This window comes from Pseudopodoces humilis, chromosome 9 (genome assembly GCF_049639895.1).
Source record: "Pseudopodoces humilis isolate 2021_Gansu_Grassland_sample_001 chromosome 9, ASM4963989v1, whole genome shotgun sequence".
NCBI classification, from domain to species: domain Eukaryota; kingdom Metazoa; phylum Chordata; class Aves; order Passeriformes; family Paridae; genus Pseudopodoces; species Pseudopodoces humilis.
In genome coordinates this window covers 24,730,195-24,748,986 of record NC_142208.1, presented here as the reverse complement: position 1 = coordinate 24,748,986, position 18,792 = coordinate 24,730,195, and the positions used below count along the sequence as shown (strand labels likewise).

At 39.7% G+C, this 18,792-nt stretch overlaps 2 protein-coding genes across 8 annotated transcripts in view; one reads left to right on the top strand and one right to left on the bottom strand.

The window, feature by feature from the left end:
• The window catches only part of CFAP43 (cilia and flagella associated protein 43), a 42,303-nt gene extending 35,910 nt beyond the window's left edge, over positions 1–6,393 (top strand). For all 3 annotated transcript variants that reach the window (XM_088059639.1, XM_088059638.1, XM_088059637.1), the window contains 6 exons: positions 386–498; positions 1,036–1,192; positions 2,034–2,198; positions 4,127–4,207; positions 5,256–5,409; positions 6,095–6,393. In XM_088059639.1, the coding sequence (XP_087915765.1) occupies positions 386–498; positions 1,036–1,192; positions 2,034–2,198; positions 4,127–4,207; positions 5,256–5,409; positions 6,095–6,270 (846 nt within the window). In that variant the 3' untranslated portion in view covers positions 6,271–6,393. The remainder of the gene's footprint in view (positions 1–385; positions 499–1,035; positions 1,193–2,033; positions 2,199–4,126; positions 4,208–5,255; positions 5,410–6,094) is intronic.
• Positions 6,394–7,784: 1,391 nt separating this feature from the next.
• SFR1 (SWI5 dependent homologous recombination repair protein 1) lies at positions 7,785–12,323 on the bottom strand. Of its 5 annotated transcripts, none has more exons than XM_088059757.1 (6): positions 11,922–12,323; positions 11,155–11,392; positions 10,418–10,533; positions 8,905–9,291; positions 8,636–8,737; positions 7,785–8,019 (listed from the first exon to the last, which is right to left on the bottom strand). In XM_088059757.1, exons 2-6 carry the CDS (start codon positions 11,351–11,353, stop codon positions 7,951–7,953), a joined length of 873 nt encoding a protein of 290 aa, XP_087915883.1. In that variant the 5' UTR covers positions 11,354–11,392; positions 11,922–12,323; the 3' UTR covers positions 7,785–7,950. The 5 variants fall into 5 exon arrangements, with proteins under 5 accessions (XP_087915883.1, XP_087915884.1, XP_014105633.1 ...); XM_088059758.1 differs by having other exon boundaries at positions 7,785–8,010; XM_014250158.2 differs by having other exon boundaries at positions 7,785–8,737.
• Positions 12,324–18,792: the final 6,469 nt, after the last annotated feature.

Sequence of the window (18,792 nt, the reverse complement as noted above, 5' to 3'; positions counted from 1 at the left end):
ATTCCAGTATTTTTCTAGAATATAAAGAGCAATTCTTAACAAAAGGTGTTTCTGGAGATGTATTTGTTCAATATAAAAGCATGAATTAATAAATCTGAATTATCCAGAGACAGATGTACATGAAATTTGACCAAACGAGAAGCATATATGATTTCCCTTCACATGAATAAACTATGCATATATGAACAAATAATATCCTGAGCAGAGTATAAGGATTGTAACTTTTGTGTCTCATAAGCTGTACTGAGATTCTCAAAATACTGGGCTGCATATTTATATAGACAGATGTCTTCTTAAGAACTTGTCTTCTCTGTCCTGGAGAGGCTTGCTCTGATATACTGACAAAGTTGAAGAAGTTGGGAATGTCACAATGTTGTTTGCCTAGGTGAAATGGAAGTCCCTAGCACTGTCAGAAATGCAGGCCTGTCTCCAGAGAAGAGTGGATGAAAATGAGAAGATGAAGTCAGAATTAGAGAACACTTTCCAAGAGCTCACTTGGTAATTTTGTGTCTTTTCCTATGTTCAACTGACCTTTAAGACTCCACCAACACAGAACCAAAAGTTACAAACAAAATTATACACCTCTGTTCTCCAGCACTCATATCTAGATTTCATTGCTGCTTGGACCTGCAATATTTCATTTTTTTCATCTACATAACATAATTTTCACATTCATTATCATTCAAGAATAAATTCCAAAATAAAATATACAGGAAAATGGGTCCTGGCTGGAAGTCTCTTCTGTCTTCTTTTCAATTGATATTAAGATTTCTTTTCAGTAATAACATTTTCCCTCAGAACATCTGCTAGAGTATGTTAAACTGAATCCAGTGCTTGAAAACTTATGTATACATATACCATAAGTTTCAGATTTTGTAGTCACTTTAGCAGCAAACAGAAGACAGAGTCAGTCAAAGAGTAAGCCCTACATGAACACACCACCTACCAGTAATAAATATAAACACTGAGAATCATGGGAGAATTTATATAATCCTGTTAAAATCATTAAATGCTTTTTGTTTTCTGCCACCTTAGGCTGAAGGAGGAGAAGATGAAGCTTCAGCAGAATTTGACTGTCCAGTTTTTGCTAAAACAAGGACAGGTGGAATTGGAAAGTAATCGGATTCCAGATTACAGTGATGCTGTTCTCATTGATAGGAGTGTTGTTGAAGAACTGAATTGCTCTATTGCGGTAATTTACATTATCTGGAAGAAATTTAAGCTTTCTAAACAAATGTATTGTTCTTCAGGGGCTCAGCTTTTTTCTCTGGTTTGACATCTAGTTTCAGTTCATTACAACACACCAGCAGGCTCAGTTGTAATCTAGAAGCTATTAAGAATTCTCTGATGTCTCTTCTCATGATGTAAAGATTGCAGTGCAAACTGCTTCCTTGATATTCGATCAATACAATTCAGATCAATGAAATGGTGACAGTCTTTAGACACACCATCACTTACACATACGTTGTAACTAGAAAATGCTAATATCATGGGCACCAGTCCAAAAATTCCCTCGAGGCAAGCTTACAGTCATGTTAAGAAGCATTTGAATAGCGGCTCCCATTAAATGTAAAAATTAATACAGTTTGTTATGTAAGGTGAAATTGGTGATGATACTTAAAACAGTTTTTCATAGCCTTGTGAAATGTTCTTTTTTTAGGCATTCTAGCTGTACAAAAAATTATCTTTTACTGCTACTGCACAAAGCCTTCAGTAACATCTGCAAAATACCTTAAACAGAGCAAGCTTTATCTTGTAAACCTAAAATGCCATTCCATTCTTATATAAGATGGAGGGAGAGGTTAGTTGTCACTTTCTTCATCTATTTCTATGATCTAAGGCTGTGACAAAGAGCATGAAAGAGAATGAACTTCCTTAAAAGATAACCGTCTGGAGCAAAGTCTGGAACAAGACTGCAGTATAGCATGTGTAACTGACTAAAATTATGAGTTTGGAAACTTGCCCATCTTGTTGCAAACAATTATTCCATAATCTGTAAAGTGTGTTAATTAAGATTGATCTATTTTTTTTAGGCTCAAGGAGAAAAAAAAATTACTGCCATGGTAGAATTTAAAGACTTCTCTAAAGGGATAATACAGCTTGAATGGGAACACAAGAAAATGAAAATGCAGATACAAGATCTGAAAGAGAAGGCTCGGGATATTGTAATACTACCTATTTCAAAAGATTGCCAGCTAGTGAGTTGCATTTTCTGATTTATATTTTAACTACAGAAAGTTATGCTGCCTATACCTGTAAGAAAGATTGTTTATATTTATACCTCATAAATCTCTTATTACCAGAGAAAAGTGATTCCTAATAGGTCAACAATTCAGCTTTCAAAGGGAAGTCTTACTCATGAGATTGAGCAGTGATGAAATTCTTTGGGATGTTACAGTCTAAATTAAGGCAAAATTAGCCGTAACTCTTAGTGTTTCAAAATTTGCGTTGAATAAGGAATCAGGATTTTGCAGCCACAAGAAACAGATCTCTTAACTCGAGCAGAGTCCTTTTTAAGTGGAAGATCTGAGGTGCCCTCATCTGGTATTGCACAGAAATACTGTAACTTTGCTCACTACAGGGAGACCGAGCGTTCCTACGGGAGCCTCAGCGAGTCCCACCCTCTCACTGCCATTTGCTGGCACAGCAGCAGAACAGGGAATTGTTTGCCATGCTCGGCAGGCAGGAGGGGGCAGCCGGCCAGGAAAAAGAGGTAATGGTTGTGGGACACAGCCAAGGATACCACTGGAAGAAGGAAGGAGGAAGAGGAAAGGTTGTAGGGAAAGCCCGAGGGTATTGCAGTATGGGATGTTGAAGACTGTCGGGAAATCTTGTAGTCTTATGGTGATGATGTAGGTGGCATAAAGGTTTGGAGTAAGGGATGTTGAAGGATGAGTAAGCTGGAGATACAGCAGTGGGGACAGCTATAAAGCACAGAGAAAAGGGAAAGCTTTGGACAGCAGGTAAGGATATTGCAATTCAATCAAAATATTAGAAGAAAATTCATAACATATGTTTTGCTTAATCTTCATTTGTATTGCTGTTCCACAAAATGCTTGTTCTGAATCAGAGCCACAGGACTTTGATAACTAACACCAATCACCAGAACAGCTTTCCAAAGAGGTGATGTGACAACACACTGAAAAATTACTGTGGCAAATTTATCACCAGTGTTGCCATTAGCTCAGTTCATTAAACTGATGAGCAGAATTCTCGCCCTTCAGAGAGAGTTAAACTGCACATAGTAAAGGCATTTACCAGTTTAATCAGAATTTGAATGCCCTGAGGAAATTGACTTACGTCACTTTTTGATTAGAAGTATGGGGTTAGGGGCAAAGACAAGGTAACAAATACCCTAGCAACAGGAATGGAAAGAAAGATGGCTTAGATAAATGTGTGTGGGCAAGGACAGAGACCATTTGTAATAAGGGCTGTTAATGAAGCAGTGAGTGAATGAAAGAAGTTTAATCCTGTAGGCAAGGAACCCCTTCTGGGTCTTTCCTGTTTCTCCTCCTCTAACTAGAACAGTCCACAGAATTCTGCCTGTCACTTTGGTGGGACAGAACTCTGGAAGGATGAATCTGCATCTACAGAAAACTGCCTACTGCCTGTTACAGTTCCATAAAACATTGTGGAGTTTACCATTTGTCATTTGATAAAGAGGTATTTTAGTAGCAGTGTCAGTAGCTCAAGGAAAAAAAATTAATAAATTCTCTGATATGTCAGTTACTATGCAGACAGAACAATAAAAGAAGTAAGAATGATTCAGAAGCTACTAGACAGAAAATAATAATTTTCCTCTCTAGCCTAAAGACAGAATGTCTTAGGCCTCCAACTATGTTAGCTTAGATTATGTTATAAGCAAAAGCTTAGCTTGGGTTTTTTGACAGCCTCAGCATACTTGTTTGGCCCTTGTTTCCATTATAAATATATAATAGATAACATCCTTTTTAACAGTCTAGTATTCACACAGCATCCAAGGATATCCTTGGTCCATTTATGATTACTGGTAAGCTTTACCACTGCAGAATTCTATGTTTTTGAGTTTCACATAGTATGATTTTCTTTATAGAAGGGTGGAATTGTTGAGAATCAACAGGCCTAAGATAATTTCCTTTTATTTCAGTTCTTAACAGCGCATAACTACGACACCCACATCACTCAGCACTTAGCAGGGATGGAGGAGAGCCTTGGTGTCATGGATAAGGTAAATCCAAGGGAACCACCATATCTGAGAGACACATCCTTAGTTTAAATGCAGCTCCTTGCCTTCATTAGCAAGAGGTGTTTGAAAGAATAAGTGCAATTGATATAGGCATGCTAACTCAAGGACTGTTGGAGTACACCCATAATAGCACACACAGATAGATACAGATATAGATGTAGATATAGATATATCATGTATTTGACCATCTGGCTTTCAATAATTCCCTCAACTTGAGCTGTGCTGTCTACAGCAGCAGTTCTCTAGTGCTTGGAAGCAGTCATCACACATGGATTGCTGCAGAGATGAAGCCTATCCACTTGCTCTGTTACTGTAATTAAATACTTTCCTATCCTGAACATCTGAATGCAAATCTGCTAATCATTTCTTACACAGCACTGCCTATAAAAGTCACTCTTCCATTTCTAATGAAGCATTCTTTCAGTCTTCACTGTTTAATGTTTCTCTCCAAGAGCACCAGCCTGTTCAAAGTATCCTTGTCCCCGTTATTCAAAATAAGAGACACAACAATCTAGTTTGCTGGCTACCTCGTTCAAATTATGACTGTCCTTGTTTTTAAGTGATTTCACTGGATTTTCTCCAAGTTGTGCTAGTTGGCATCAGCTTTCTCTTCCTCTTCAAGCTTTAGTATTTATCTTGTGCCTTTACAGCCCATCCATCAGCTTCAGCAGCTCCCAGCAGCCAAGAGCATGTCCTTAACTCACTAATTTCCATTTACTTCCTTTTGTCCCTTTGCCTTTCATGTTTTATCTTTACTATATCTCTCTTCCTGACCTAAACCTCTTTATTCCTTGACTGCTCCTTAGAGCTCCATAAACTGAGATACCCATGTGTGAAAGACACTTTACAAAGTAAAACTTCCAATATGCTACAAAGTTAAGCTTAAAAGGTGCTACGAGTCAAATCAACATACATGAAAGTTTATCAAGCTACAGCACAGTGCTTAAAATTATAGCTTTTTGTCATTAGTTTGTCTGTACAGTTTTTGGATGACCCTATATATTTGCTTTAATCATCTCAAAATGGACAGTTGCACAAGAAGAATGTGAAAAGCCATCAGAAAAAAGTCAGAGAGCTGAAGAAGTACATCCGTCTAAAAGAGCAAGCCAACTACGAGCTCAGCCTCCAGCTGAAGGAAATGCTTGTCTCTGTGTCAGAAAGGATGCACATCTTCAAGGCAGCTGGTGAGTCCAGTGATGCACTTTAAGGCACAATCAAAGAATGTTCAGAAAATTCTTCTGATTTTGATACTGAATGTTCAGAAAATTCCCTTTCCAAGGCTGGACAGTGCTGTTCCCCACTATCAGCCGAGGGGCAAGGAATGCCTTTTACAGTATGTGCACAGTGAGCACAGTCCTTCCTGTGAAAACTTAACATGGTTACTGAAGAGTTACCTGGAGACTCTTGTGGCTCTTAACCAGAGTTAATTGACCAAATTCCTGAAACTGTTCAAGTTAAAATATCACAGTCATTAATAACTTCATTAGGCAACATACTTTCATTTTTTCTGAGAGCTGTTCAATGGGCTTCTTTCCACCCTTCCAAGAGAACAAAGGAAGTAATGTGGAGCTAAGAATAGTATTCACTTGTTGGAAAACTTATAGAGATATTTCCACTGGTGGAAAACAGTTACAGATTTTCAAAACAGTGGGTACTTGCTAGAAGCTAAAGAAAGCATGCCCAGTGCCTTTTTGAAATATTTTGCTTTATTCAGTACTATAAAGGCTCTGAAGCCCAACTGTGAGTAATTTTTAAAATGCTTGCCTATTTTATGCAGGAGTTGGAATAACCCCAAGACAGGTCCTATATAAATAAAGGCTATGCATCCCCTATGAGCACAGGCTAACACTAATACTTTGTTTTCTCCAGACACACGTGATATTTCTGAAAAGAAGACAAGGCAGCGTTACCAAGAGATTTTGAAGCAGAAATATCTACGGAACCTTATAAGGGAACAGGAAAAACAGCTTGAAATTCTTCAGTCAGAAGTTGAAAGCTGGGAACCAATAACACCCCATATTACTTACAAATCAGAGTCTAGGTAGATGAATACCATGGTCTTATCTAAGGAAAAAAGCTTTAACAGCTGATTCTTCTCCCTGAACTTTTCTTTCCACAAATTGTTTCTTCTGTGATTCCTTTAAAAAAAAACTTTCATTTGAAAGATGCATGGTTGTCTGGTTTGTATTTTTTACACCTGGTCTTAATCCCATTATATTTCAGTTCATGAGATCTATTTCTACTTGTTTTATTATATAAACAATATAGCTCATTACAGAAAACAAAGGATACAATTTCTTGTAGACTGATAGAAGAACAGGTATATTTGTATGTCCATTGTTTGTAATATGCAATTGTAGAACCTTTTAAAGGTAAAGAAATCTATGGATGGGCATCTGCTACAATTCACGTCTGTGGATTTGACATAATAATTTATCCTTGAGGTGGCACAGGTGTAGGTTTAGGAGCAGATGTAAGGACGCTTTGTCTTGACATGGGACCTGGCCCCGTCCCAAAGGCAGCTGTGCCTTTTCATGGTATAATCACCCACAGCCAGCAGGAGCTGTGGCAGCTGCCACAGGCAGAATCACACAAAAACCAGGTTTGGAAGCATCTGGCCTCCTGAAATAGTTGGTGGCATCTCTCACCCCTTTACACTGAGATGCAGTGTATTCTCCTACTAGCTCCCTCCACAACAGCTAAGAAAAATAAAGAACCTGTGATAAAGTTAACTACTGCTAGAGCCCAGTCTACCTACTTGGGCATTCTCCCTGCTTTTTATTTCCCTGCTCCATGGTGTGTGTCAATTCTTCCTTCATAAATTCACATGGCATCTAAACCCATTTCATTGTGAGAGCAACAATAGCTTTAATAGCTTAAAACTCTACCTTTGTAAGAAAAAACTATTTCAGTTGTGATCCTCTAGGTATTTTTTTTTGCTTTGCCATCTGTAACTGGGATTTGTAAGGATTCTAATTACATCTCACTTATTACAAGTCTTTGTGCCTTTCTGCTGCAACTACCCTAGAAGCAGCACCATTCCAAATGTACCAAGGACCTCAGTGAAGATAACTGGTCCCTTCAACAGGCACCATCATCTTTTTGCACAAGCCTAAAAAGGAAAAGAAATGGTGCTTTAATATTCAAAATGTGATTTGCAATAAAGGTTGTTCTGCATTAATTCTCCCTGGACAGCAACAGTCAGTATTCTTAAGAGTAAGTTATAGGTACAGGCTGAAGCCTAATGTACCTTACCAATGGTTAAAAGGTTCTGTATCATCTTTGATTTTCTTTCTCTTGAGTTATCTAAGAAATTATCCCCTTATTACTGAAACAGGATAGAGCAGCTGGACACAAAAGAGGTAGGATATAACCAGTAAGAAAACAAGATTCCTAGCAGGGCAAGTTGTAGTCAAATTTATGTATTGTTACACTTGAGCAGCAGTGATTTTAGGGAAAAGAAAAAACAGAAGTCACCATGATGAGAAAAGAAGCAATTTCAAGTTAAATAATTTTTTTTAAAGAAAGACATTTGAGAATAAAGGCATTGGAGAATAAATGAAATTGTAAAGATTTATTCAGCTTTATGATGCTGTGTTTGAAGCAATTCCATTAAACAAGGCCTTTTTTTCTTATTTATTTGAAGAGAGAAAACACCTTGGCGCTCACATGTAGTAGAAGAGTAGAAAGTTGGTTTCAATTTTCTTGCCTTCCTTTCTATTACCTCAGGATGTGGCAGAAAGCTTGTGAGACAGCAGCCCTGAAGAGATTGTCTGGACCAGCACCTGAAAGTACTGCATTATGGCACATTTCCCTCAGTAGGAGTTAAAGCCAGTGAGAACATCTTATCTCAGCTCTGGAATATTAACATCATGAGAATTAGCTATCTTCACTTAACTCACAAAATGCTGTCATTAGCCTTCATTGGCTGACTGGCACCAGGAAGAGGTTTGTAAAATGGGTGTATCTACAAACAAACTGAACTCTTCCCCATCTGACCATGCAGAAACAAATCAAAAATGAACTGCTTTCTACCTGTTAAACTATGACTTAATTTTGTTTTTATTAAATAAAAAATCACTGACCAAGTCATTAAGCCAGATTCTCCAAAGCATCACCAAGTTTGATTTTTTTTCCATAAGTAATTTCTTTTACAGTGCCTACTGTATGTATGTTCACAGCTTTACAAGTATCTCTGGAGAAAGCCTCCTAACCCCAAAACATGAAGTCCACTTTCTGACCAACACTTCTGACACAATCAGAATTTATTCAGTCTTTTCTGCTTTTGTGTCTGTGCAAAGGAAGCTCTACAGCTGTAGATTACATATCTACAAAATCTTCTTCTGTTCTGCTGTAGTGCAGTAATTGGTCTTCTAGCCCAAAAGTATCGATGAGCTCAGTGAGACTCACTTTCTTGCCATCTGCAGAAAAGGCTGACTGCAGCTCATACAGCATCAGCTGGGTGCTACTTCTCCACTTCACTATCAAAGCCTGCAGCTCAGACAGGTTGTTCTGAAATTGGAACAAACAAAGAGTCATCAAAGAAAGAGTCTGCTGACATAAGGGGGTTTTCATACCCTGCAGATATTCTTATAAAATGGCTTAAACTGAGACAATACACAAACAGCACACTAAAAATACTTACATTGAGTAAGTACTTACAGTAAGTATTGCCTCACCTTGGACCGATACATCTTCACCAGTTTGAGCCTACGCAGTAGCTCTTCCTTCTCTTGCACTTGTTTCACCAGCTTTACTTTTTCTTCCAGGGACTGCTGCTGACCAAGATCAACCTGTGGCACATCTGAATTCTCTGCTGACCCACAGGGATCACTCTCCTGTGAGGAACTTTTGAAACATGTGTGTCCAGTGCCATTTCCTTCCAGGTTTTCAGAACCATCTTGTAATCTGGAACAGTCTGCACTTGTCTCTGGCAAGCACCCTGTGTCAGCACCAGCAGAATCTTTTTCTTCTGTGTCTATTTTGAGGCGCTTTGCCACTGTAAAATTGGCATTAAATGAACGTCTTGTTTTCCGTAATCGTTCCCTCAGAGCTGCACTCATTTTCTAAAAAATAAAATAAATAAACCCCAAAATCCCAGGTGGGTCAGGATAATCTTAAATTTTTATCAAATCTCAAACAACTGTTTAGCCATCATTATTATTTATATAGAATATGTAATATATTTAACTATCATTCTAAAGCAAGACTTCTTAATTCTCTGTATAGCCTTCAAAAACTTGAACAAAGTTAACTTCTTCCTTTCACATGTATTTGCACACACAGCTGCAAGACATGGAAAAATGTAGCTCCACATTTTCTTGGACAAAATCCTGTATTCTATTGAGGTAAGCTTATTCATCTAGTCTTTGTATAAAAGAAATATAGCATATTTCAACTTGGCTAATTTTATTTTATCAATTTCCTCTCTAGCTTAATGGAGGTAAGAGTTATTTTTCCTGCTGTGCCATCCTATACATCTGTTTTAGAACACAAAACATCTGTATTCTAGAGCATATTAGAAATACCTGTATAATGTTGACCTGTTCATGCTTCAAGATACTTCACAAGCATCTAAAAGGATTTTTTCATCAAAATAACTATGTTTTATAATCTGTGTCTAACATTTTTATTCCTAGAAATGCACTAAAATACGAGAGTGATGGATTAGTTACAGAATACTTTCAAACCAGGCCTGCCCTGCATAGATCTGGATGCTGAGTGCGACAGTATCACCATTTCACATGCTGGGATAAGACAAAAGCAGAGCTCAGCACTATGGAGAATATAGAAACTGAAAGCATTGTACTTTGTTCCAGTGGAGGCAGAAATCACAGAAAGTCATCCTGCATGCACAGCAACCCAGAAAACCGGGATTTGAGAAAACTGAAGATGACAGGTTAAAACAAACAAGCAAAAAATCCACCACACACCCTATTTAATATTTAAATTTATTAATATAGCATTTGGATTATGTTGCTCCATCACCTTTTATTCACAGCAAACATCTGCATCTTCAGAGCAAAGTATACCAGTTCCTTACCTGCACAGCCTCATAGCTAGAGCTATAAGGACCTGTCTCTAGCCTTCCATCTGGCAGTATCTCAGTGGCTTCTGACTCCTTGATGATTTCACAAACATTTTTGTTACTATGAAAACTCACATTATCGGAAAAGTAGTACTTTTTCATACCTGCTTTGCTGAACTAGTCCCCTGTGCAGGTGCCGCTCCAGAATCCTTTGGAGTATTGCACAAAGATGGCAATTTATCCAGCACTGACTCTTCCATCTTGAGATGAATAGCAGTCTCTGTTAAATAACAGAATGAATTATGGTGCCATTGTCACCTGATTAGAATGAGCCATGTGGCTGCAGAAATTAGTAAAATGCTCTAATATGAAATTCTAAAGCTTATTTTCTAATTGGCATGTTCAAAAACAACAACTGCATAAGTTACACAACTGTTTTATGTGCTACGTAGCATCTTGCTTTGTGAACAGTTTTTCTTTAAGAGGATGCATGACATTACTAACTGCCATAAAGTCTTTTACTACCCATTTTATATATTTTTCCCTCACTCCAAAAGCTCTGTGGAGCCAGGAAGATTTTTGTTGTCCACAAGTATAAAAAGTTTATATTTTCTGTAGAACAATATAATTGGGTACCCAGGTCTCTGAAAATTATCCAGTCTCATTTGATCCTTCTGGGGATGCCGCTTAAGAAAGTAATTACTCACACAGGTGGAAGTTTTGATTAACAGGAAGCATCCCAAGCTCACTCAGGCACCTTAATTAAAATGGTTAAGTCACACCTCCCAGCACGAACCAACTTCAAATCGATTTGGCAATGTTTAACTTCATTTAGCGATTGTGAACCATCTACTAATGACCAGAATGCAGCTGGAAAATCGACAGCTACACCTCCACTCACCTGCAAATTGCAATTCGGAGTTTTGAAACAGAAGCCTCTCAAGAATAAAATCCTGCAAACCAAAACTAAGCAACAGAGGGCTGGCACAAGGGGCTTCCTCTTCACAGATGAAAACTGTCAAAGCTTCAGTATGCCAAAGCCTCAACAGCCGAGCAACCCTGGTCTTCCTGGCTTGATACCAAAGGATGGAGTTCCTCATTTATCTTAGAAGTCAACATTCCCTCCCAGCTGTTCAAAACTGAACATACGGTACTCTATTAAAAAACCCCAAGCCTTAGTAGAGTCTAGTTAATCGGGTATTTTAGCAATCTATCAATTAAACTGGAAGCTCATAGCATCGATTAAGTATAATGGAAGCTTAATACTATTATTTCTTGTTGTAAGCAAGAGCCTAGAAAAAGCTACATCATTTTTATGTATACTCTATGTCACAAATACGCAATAAGTCTTTCCAAGGAGCAACATCATTTCAAGTCTAAGATACCTTTAAAAAACCCAATCCTAGGATTCTCTGGCTTTACTTTCTAATGCAAATTCGTTTTCAAATGACCACAGCAAATACTTTTTTCACTGGTTTGCTAATGCTGTTACTTGGCAGCATATTCACACAGATCTACACTTTTGAAATCCTTTTCCTGTATCTTAGGCTAAGAATCCTTGGCATTCTCAAGCAGTAATACTGTTCACCACAAAAAAAAATTCTGTCCAGCAAGTAAAGAAAATCTGAGTTAGAAGGGGAAAAGACAGTTTTGCCTTTCAGTACTTACTTGACTTTTGCACTCTGGGTACGTCTGTAACTATGTCCTCAGTTTTCCTGCTTATAACTACGTTATATAATGGTACGCACTCCTTTTACTGTCTCAACAACAGAAGGCTCTATTAACACTCAATACAGCTTTTGCCTTGCTAGTTTTCCACCCGCAGAGAAGCAGGACGAAGGCTGGGCAGCCCATAAGGAAGGCCACAACCCCGTGGAGTTCTTTCTGAGGTGCTGCACCCCAAAACCGCAGCAACAGCACCAACCCGCAGGGCTGAGGGGCGAAGGGAGGCCCCTCGGGGAGCACAAACCCCCAGGCCAGGGTGAACGAGGAAAAAACCCTGCAGAGCCTTCCTTCCCTGCTCGCTCTCCTCAGGCGCTTCAAGCTCCCGCTGCCGGGGCAGGGGCAGGCCGGGCGGCCCCGCGCCTGCGCGCCGCTCCAGCCCGGGCGGTGCGAGCTGTTCGCGCCTGCGCGCTCTGGGAAGCGCTGTCGGGCTGAGGGGCGGGCGGGGAGTCTGAGGGAGCTCCTGCTCCTCATTCCCGATCCCTATCCCGATCGTGCGAGCGGGAAACGCGGGGCATCCCCGGGGACCTCGTATACTTTCCTGTTGCGTCTGGCATGCCAAGCGGTGCTGTGTCCCTTAGGCAAGTTTGGGCCCCGCCACCCCGTGGCTGGGGTCTGGGCCACTCACAGAATCATAGAATCAGTTAGGCTGGAAAAGACCTAAGATCATCGAATTCAACCTATGACCAAGGCACCAAGTGCCATGTTCAGTCTTAAGCACTTCCAGGTCTGGTGGTTCCAGGACCTCCCTGGCCAGTCTGTTCCAATTCAAATCAGCATTTCCATGAAGATTTTTTTCCTAGTGACCAGCCTAAACCTTCCCTGGCCTAGCTGAAGACCCTGAGACAGTGTCCCTGCAAGTGTCCCTGTGCCAGGGGAGAGGGCTCTGCTTCAGCATGGAGCATTCCCCACCATGGGTAGGAAAGTAGGCCCTTTAGTCACAGCCAAGGGAACCCCAGCTCTCCACCTCAAGCTGCAAAAACTTTTATCCCAGGATCTGTCTTCTAACATGAGTGGAAAAAGTGTAACTAAGGGACGCAGTGGGAGATGTGTGACCCAAGCAGTACTGTCATGGTTGTGGGAAGGAAGAGAAAATGAAGAAATTTGTGACTGTGAAAAGGAGCAATCCCAGCTGTAGATGCACTGTGCAGTCCAGGATTAGAGAGTTCCCTGATGCTCAAAGGTGCTGCTGAATCAAGAGTGATCTTCCTGTCTCTATCAGCTGCACACCTGGCTTCCCCATGTGGATTTACTTTTCTCAAAACTGATTTGTACAAAATGTTTTTCAACTATAACTGTCAGGACAAAATGAGCTGTGGAAGCCAAAATGACAGCTCCCAGCCCTTAGGGATGATGTCCCAGTGGTTCCTCTGTCAGTCCCACAGCCGAATGGCCCCGAGCTGTGCATCGATGCCTCACGCAGCTGTGCTGAGAGCTGCACGTGGGGTACAGGCACCCACATGCTCTCGCTGGATCATGCCCTTAGCTCGAGTGTCAGAACTGCATTAATTTCCTGCTTGGTTCCTCCTCTCAGCTACAGATGAGGATGCTCTATTTTCTCTTCCCCTTCTGTAACTCCCATCTCTATTGAGACCAGAGACAGTCTTGAGCTGAGAGGTGAGTAAGGACTGAGTGTTGTAGGTGTGATAACATGTTAGCAGTTGCTGCCATTTTGACCATGAGTTTTCATAGTCACACACTTCAAAGAGAATTTGACAGGGATATAGCAACCTTTTACTCTCCTACAGTAATATGTACCAAAACATTCAAAGCCCATCTACAAGTTGTGTTGGGAAATCTGAAAACTTGGGGCCTTCAGGTTACACGTTGTGTAAGATTTTATCTGTGGGTGAAATTTATTTAGAAATAATATTTTCATTAGCAAATGTGGGAATTTACATTATGTGGTGGTGTACTATCTTTTGTAACCATCTACCAAAAAAACCCCCATTGAACAATATCCCACGTATTGAGGCAGTTTGAATGCATTTTTTTAAACTGCCCCTTTTTTGGGTTTTGAGTTTGTTTTTTTAAATCTTCAGGTAATTCAATATCACAAATATTTTAATTTTTAAATATGTTAAAAATGAGTGCAACAGCAAAATTGCGAATAGAATTTCTGCTGCAAATTTATCTAGAGGGTTTGATCTCACATACTCTGGAGCTTTGCAATGGCATGTCTCCAAATTCACAGGGTATTTCCTTCAATCTCAAGGATGGTCCCTTCTTTAAATTACTCATGCTCTGTTGTACAGACATGTTAACAGATGAGTTGCACAAGAACAACAGAAAGTTTGAGATTTTAGATAATTTGCCAGGTGAGATTCCAGTAAGATTTAACAGGAACATAACACATGAAAAAGTCATCCTGTGCATTATCATTGTGCTTAATTAGAGCAACGCCCATATGCCCCACCCATATGAGATTACAGATTGTTTGGGATTGGGAATACAGAACAATGGTGCCACATGTTGGGTGCATGAGTTTAGTGTGCTACATCTAGAGTAGAGGAAATACTGTCATCAGTATTCACTGATGGGTAATGACTCTAGGAAAAGATCCTGTTCAGGTTGGTATAAAGTGTTTAGCTGTGTTTACTCCATTTACCTATGAATTTTACCTGGTGTTTACACAGTACTGCAAAAACATGACCCACCCAACTCTTGGCTGGAAGCTCCTGACAGAGCTGGGAACTAGAGTTTCATCAGGTACTATCCAGTGACTATCCAGCATTTTTGTTGCAGAAACACAATAGTGATGGATAGTATGTTATTTTCAATTTAATGATGGCAAACCAGAATCAGACTGAAACCTTCCTCTCAAAAACTGTACATCTGTTTCCCTTGAGGAAAACAGATTATCCATGTGTCATTGATGTTGGCATGTTTATGGCACACTGAAGAGTGTTTCTCATGCTGTTCAGTTAAGATCACCAGTATGTGCACACAGTAGCACGTTCATTGCAATACAGTGTTTATTGAGCATTATAATGCTATATTTGATTTCTTTGATTTCTCTTGTGATCAGAATAGTTTGGGGTAAGCAAAATAAATGAAAAAAAGGTGTAGGAAATTGTGCACTGGGTAGTAAAATTATTGATCTCTGTTTGCTGAACATACCACTTCCCTTCAGAGAAATGAGATTCCCCCATGAACCAAAAGGAAAATGTGCTCCTTGGTTTTATTTTCTTTGGTATTTCTATGTAGACATTTTAGTGATTGGATTATTTTTTCTTCCAAGTGTACACCAGTTTGGTTGCACAGTTGAGAGCTATTATCCCCATACCCTCTCAATAATCTTGTGGCACCAGAAGAGCACTGGGGCTGACACATTAACAGTCTCAGGACAAGGACATGTTTTCATTCCCCTGTGGGCATCATCAGTAGTAGCAAAACCAGAATGGAAAGTAACAGCAAAGGATACTGGCTTTGAGTTTATAAACTCCAGTTTGAGCTTTATGAGTTCTTCTCTTCCAGACTGTGAGGAGCATCACAGAACTTCTATTTAACAGTTTGCTGGGCACAACAACCAGGCCTTTTCCCCCTAAACATTGCCACTGAGTATCTGAGATATTAGTCAACATACTGTGCCTTAAGGCAAATATGTATTACCCCCTCATCTCATTTTTCCTTGTTTAAAGCCGACTGATGTATCCTGATGCATGAAGTACACTCTGCACTGTCTGTGTATTCTCTCTTGCCTGGGGCAGGAGGGTGGGGTGCTTTTATGTGCCCAACCACTAACTGCTGCAGAAGGTTTTAAAATCCTACCCACTTGTGCATCAGCCTAGGGCTGTGTTTTTGCTGGCTGCAATTCACTTTTCTGAAAGACGTTCTGACTTGCCTATAGCCATGCAAATATACCAAGGGAAGGACTTTACAGACCTGATTCCTGGAGTAAAACCAGTTTACTACAACAAAACCTGTCCTTGGGAGATGGATTCTGCTCTCATAATGGTGCAAATGCCCAGTAACAAAAAGTGAAGTCTCTAAAACGACATCAGCTTAAGCTAAACCAAAAGTTTTTTTTTTTTGTTGTTTTTTTTTTTTTTACTTGTCTGCTTTACATCTGTGGCTTGCAATTTTCAAGGTACCTGTCTTGAAAAGGAAAACTGCTTGGATTTATTGCAGCTGAGGGGCACTGCAATTTGCCGTTTCAAAAGATAATGTAAGAGCCAGGCAAGATGCATAGTTGTCACTGCTGCGGTGTGAATAACCAAGTGGGTGAGGCACAGTGCTAATAAAAGGGGTCAGGATACAATTGTCTCTTATTTCTGTGTCTGTGGTATTTTCTCTGACATAACAAGTCAAAGATTACCATATAAAGTCTTTATGAGACTGTAGCAGACAAAGGAAACAATAAACAGACCTTCAGTGTTCTTGTCTTTGCTGGAGAACTGATTGATTATTATTTTAAGAAAATTCAAGCCTTTTAAATCTAAGCCCTTGCCGAAACTAGTCCCTGGCACAGCTTTTGCCGTCTCTGATGGCCTGAGCATATTTTTGTGTTAAAAATATTTGAATTGTAGCAGAGCTTGAAGAGTCGTTTCATTTTCTCACATACCTGATATGGGTTTGCTCTGTGCTGTGTGCACATAACTCTTCGGTTGCTTGCACTTATCTCTACTGCTGGAGTTGCTGAAGCTGAAAACGTGAACGTGGTTTATTTGCAACTGTTTATATGAACTGTTATATGTGTATGTTATATATATATGTGGTTTATATGAACTGTTTTGAACAGTTACCTACAGTTTGGAGGCCTTAGAAGGACCCAGTGATTTAAACTGGTATGCCAAACAAGTCAATCAGTGAGCATGTAGGCAGAGATGGAGACTTCTTCTTCCTGAACTTCTGGGGGTTTCCCTGTTGCTCTGAGTGCAGACATGAGTGAGTAGTGTCCATCACCACCTCAGCAGCACCACTGGTCATTTTTTTGTTTTAGAACAAATAACCATTCTACTGAGCACACCCTACCAAGTTGCAGCATCAGCAGACAAGGTTTAAAAATACACTTCCTCCTTGGAAATGAATTAGGTCATTTACCTGAGGCTAGAGAAAGCCTTATAAAGTAAAATTTTCAAAGTCTTTTCCTAAGGATGAAATATTAGGGTGTTCATGGCAGTTTTCCATCACTTACACTGCTGAGAGTAAAGTCATATCTAGAGGGGTGAGATTTCAATGTGGCAGTGTTGTCAGGCACTACCACCACCTTATGTTGGAAATCAGGCTCACAAGTGAGTGAGAGCTGGCTTAAAGCTCTCTCCTGGTTTCCATACAGTTAATAACCAATGTAATGTTTCAAGTGTGTGTGGTTGTTGTGAGATGGGGGATATATCTGTGAAATATTTGTGCAAACCACATCACATGTCTAAGGACAGCTGCCTCAGAATTGTGAGGATGGCAATTTCCCAAAATTTGTGTACAGATATGAAACTGACACTTCTTAATGTAAAGAATCTTAAGATTCAAAAGATTTAAGATACCCAAAAACTATGGGAACCTTTTATCACCCCATCTCTCAAAGTACTCAACTAAAGGAAAGACAACAAAATTGTCATCAGTGCCATTTCCTTTAGCAAGTAAAATGGGCAGTGAAACTTCCTTGACTTCTCCCTTTTTCTTCAGTGAAATGTACTGTTTACACTAGTTATTGCTCATTAAAAAGTAAATTTTTTGTTGTTTAGGACCTGTATTGCATTTTTTCCAATTATTTCCAAAGCAAATTCAGTGCAAATTTTCTACTCATATTCCTATCTGAAGTAACTGCATTTTGACTGTCTTTCTCTACACAGACATACAGAAAGCTTTACTGATGAGTGTATAAAATTTTCTTACAATCTCTGTGGGTTCAAGTGATTACTGTTACATTATTTTTACTTTTGTTTTGTTGTTTTCCTGCAGAAGGGCAGCTTAGCCCTTGTGACATTTGAAGTCATTGAGAAAGTTCCTGCTAAACTGAAAGGAAGCAGAACTCTGCTGTCCTGATGCAACTTCAGTGGAAGTGTGGCATATGGAGTCTGCTAAAGGTATTATTCATGTGGTGCTGAGGATACTGGAATTGCAGCTGCTTGCATCAATGTGTTTTGCACTGTGTGGAAAAGCCACCAGTCTCCCTCTTAACACATTAAGGCAACTGTAATTTGGGTGAAGAACACTTGTCTTAAGTGGAGTGCAGGAACACTGAACTGATGCTAAGTGAAACAAGATAGCGAATGTCACCTGCTTTAACTGATGGGACATTTTCCCTTCAGTAACTCAGGTAACTTCGAGTCTGTGTCCTGGCTGCTGTGACCTCCACCAGACACTGAACAAGCTCTCGTTGCCATCAGCCTCTGATGACAGCCATGCCATACCATATTGCATGACACTCCTTAAAAGAGAAATCTTGCAGTTCGTTCACAGCTGAAGGAGTTATTCTGGTTTTGATACTTTAAAGTTTAGTGCATTTTTTCCTTGAGTTAATTACAAGCATTTCATGGGTAACATATGCCAAAATAAGCTATTTCATCAGTGTTAAATGCATGGTGATAACTCAACACATGGGTATGCACTGACAAGTTTTCTCTTGAAAGGCTCCTCAGATTTAGATCAGCAGATAGATCACTCTTAACTTTTACATGGTATATACCCTGCCTGTTATTGAGACTATGAAACTGGCCATGGACAGTCTTAAAATTGTCCACATGATGTCTGGATAGGAAGTCTTACGTGGGATTCATTTTTCTAGGACCAACAGGCTGCAGACTACTAATCATGTGTGACATGAGGGTGCAAAGATTAATCACGGATGTTGTCATCTACGCCTTACAGTTTACTC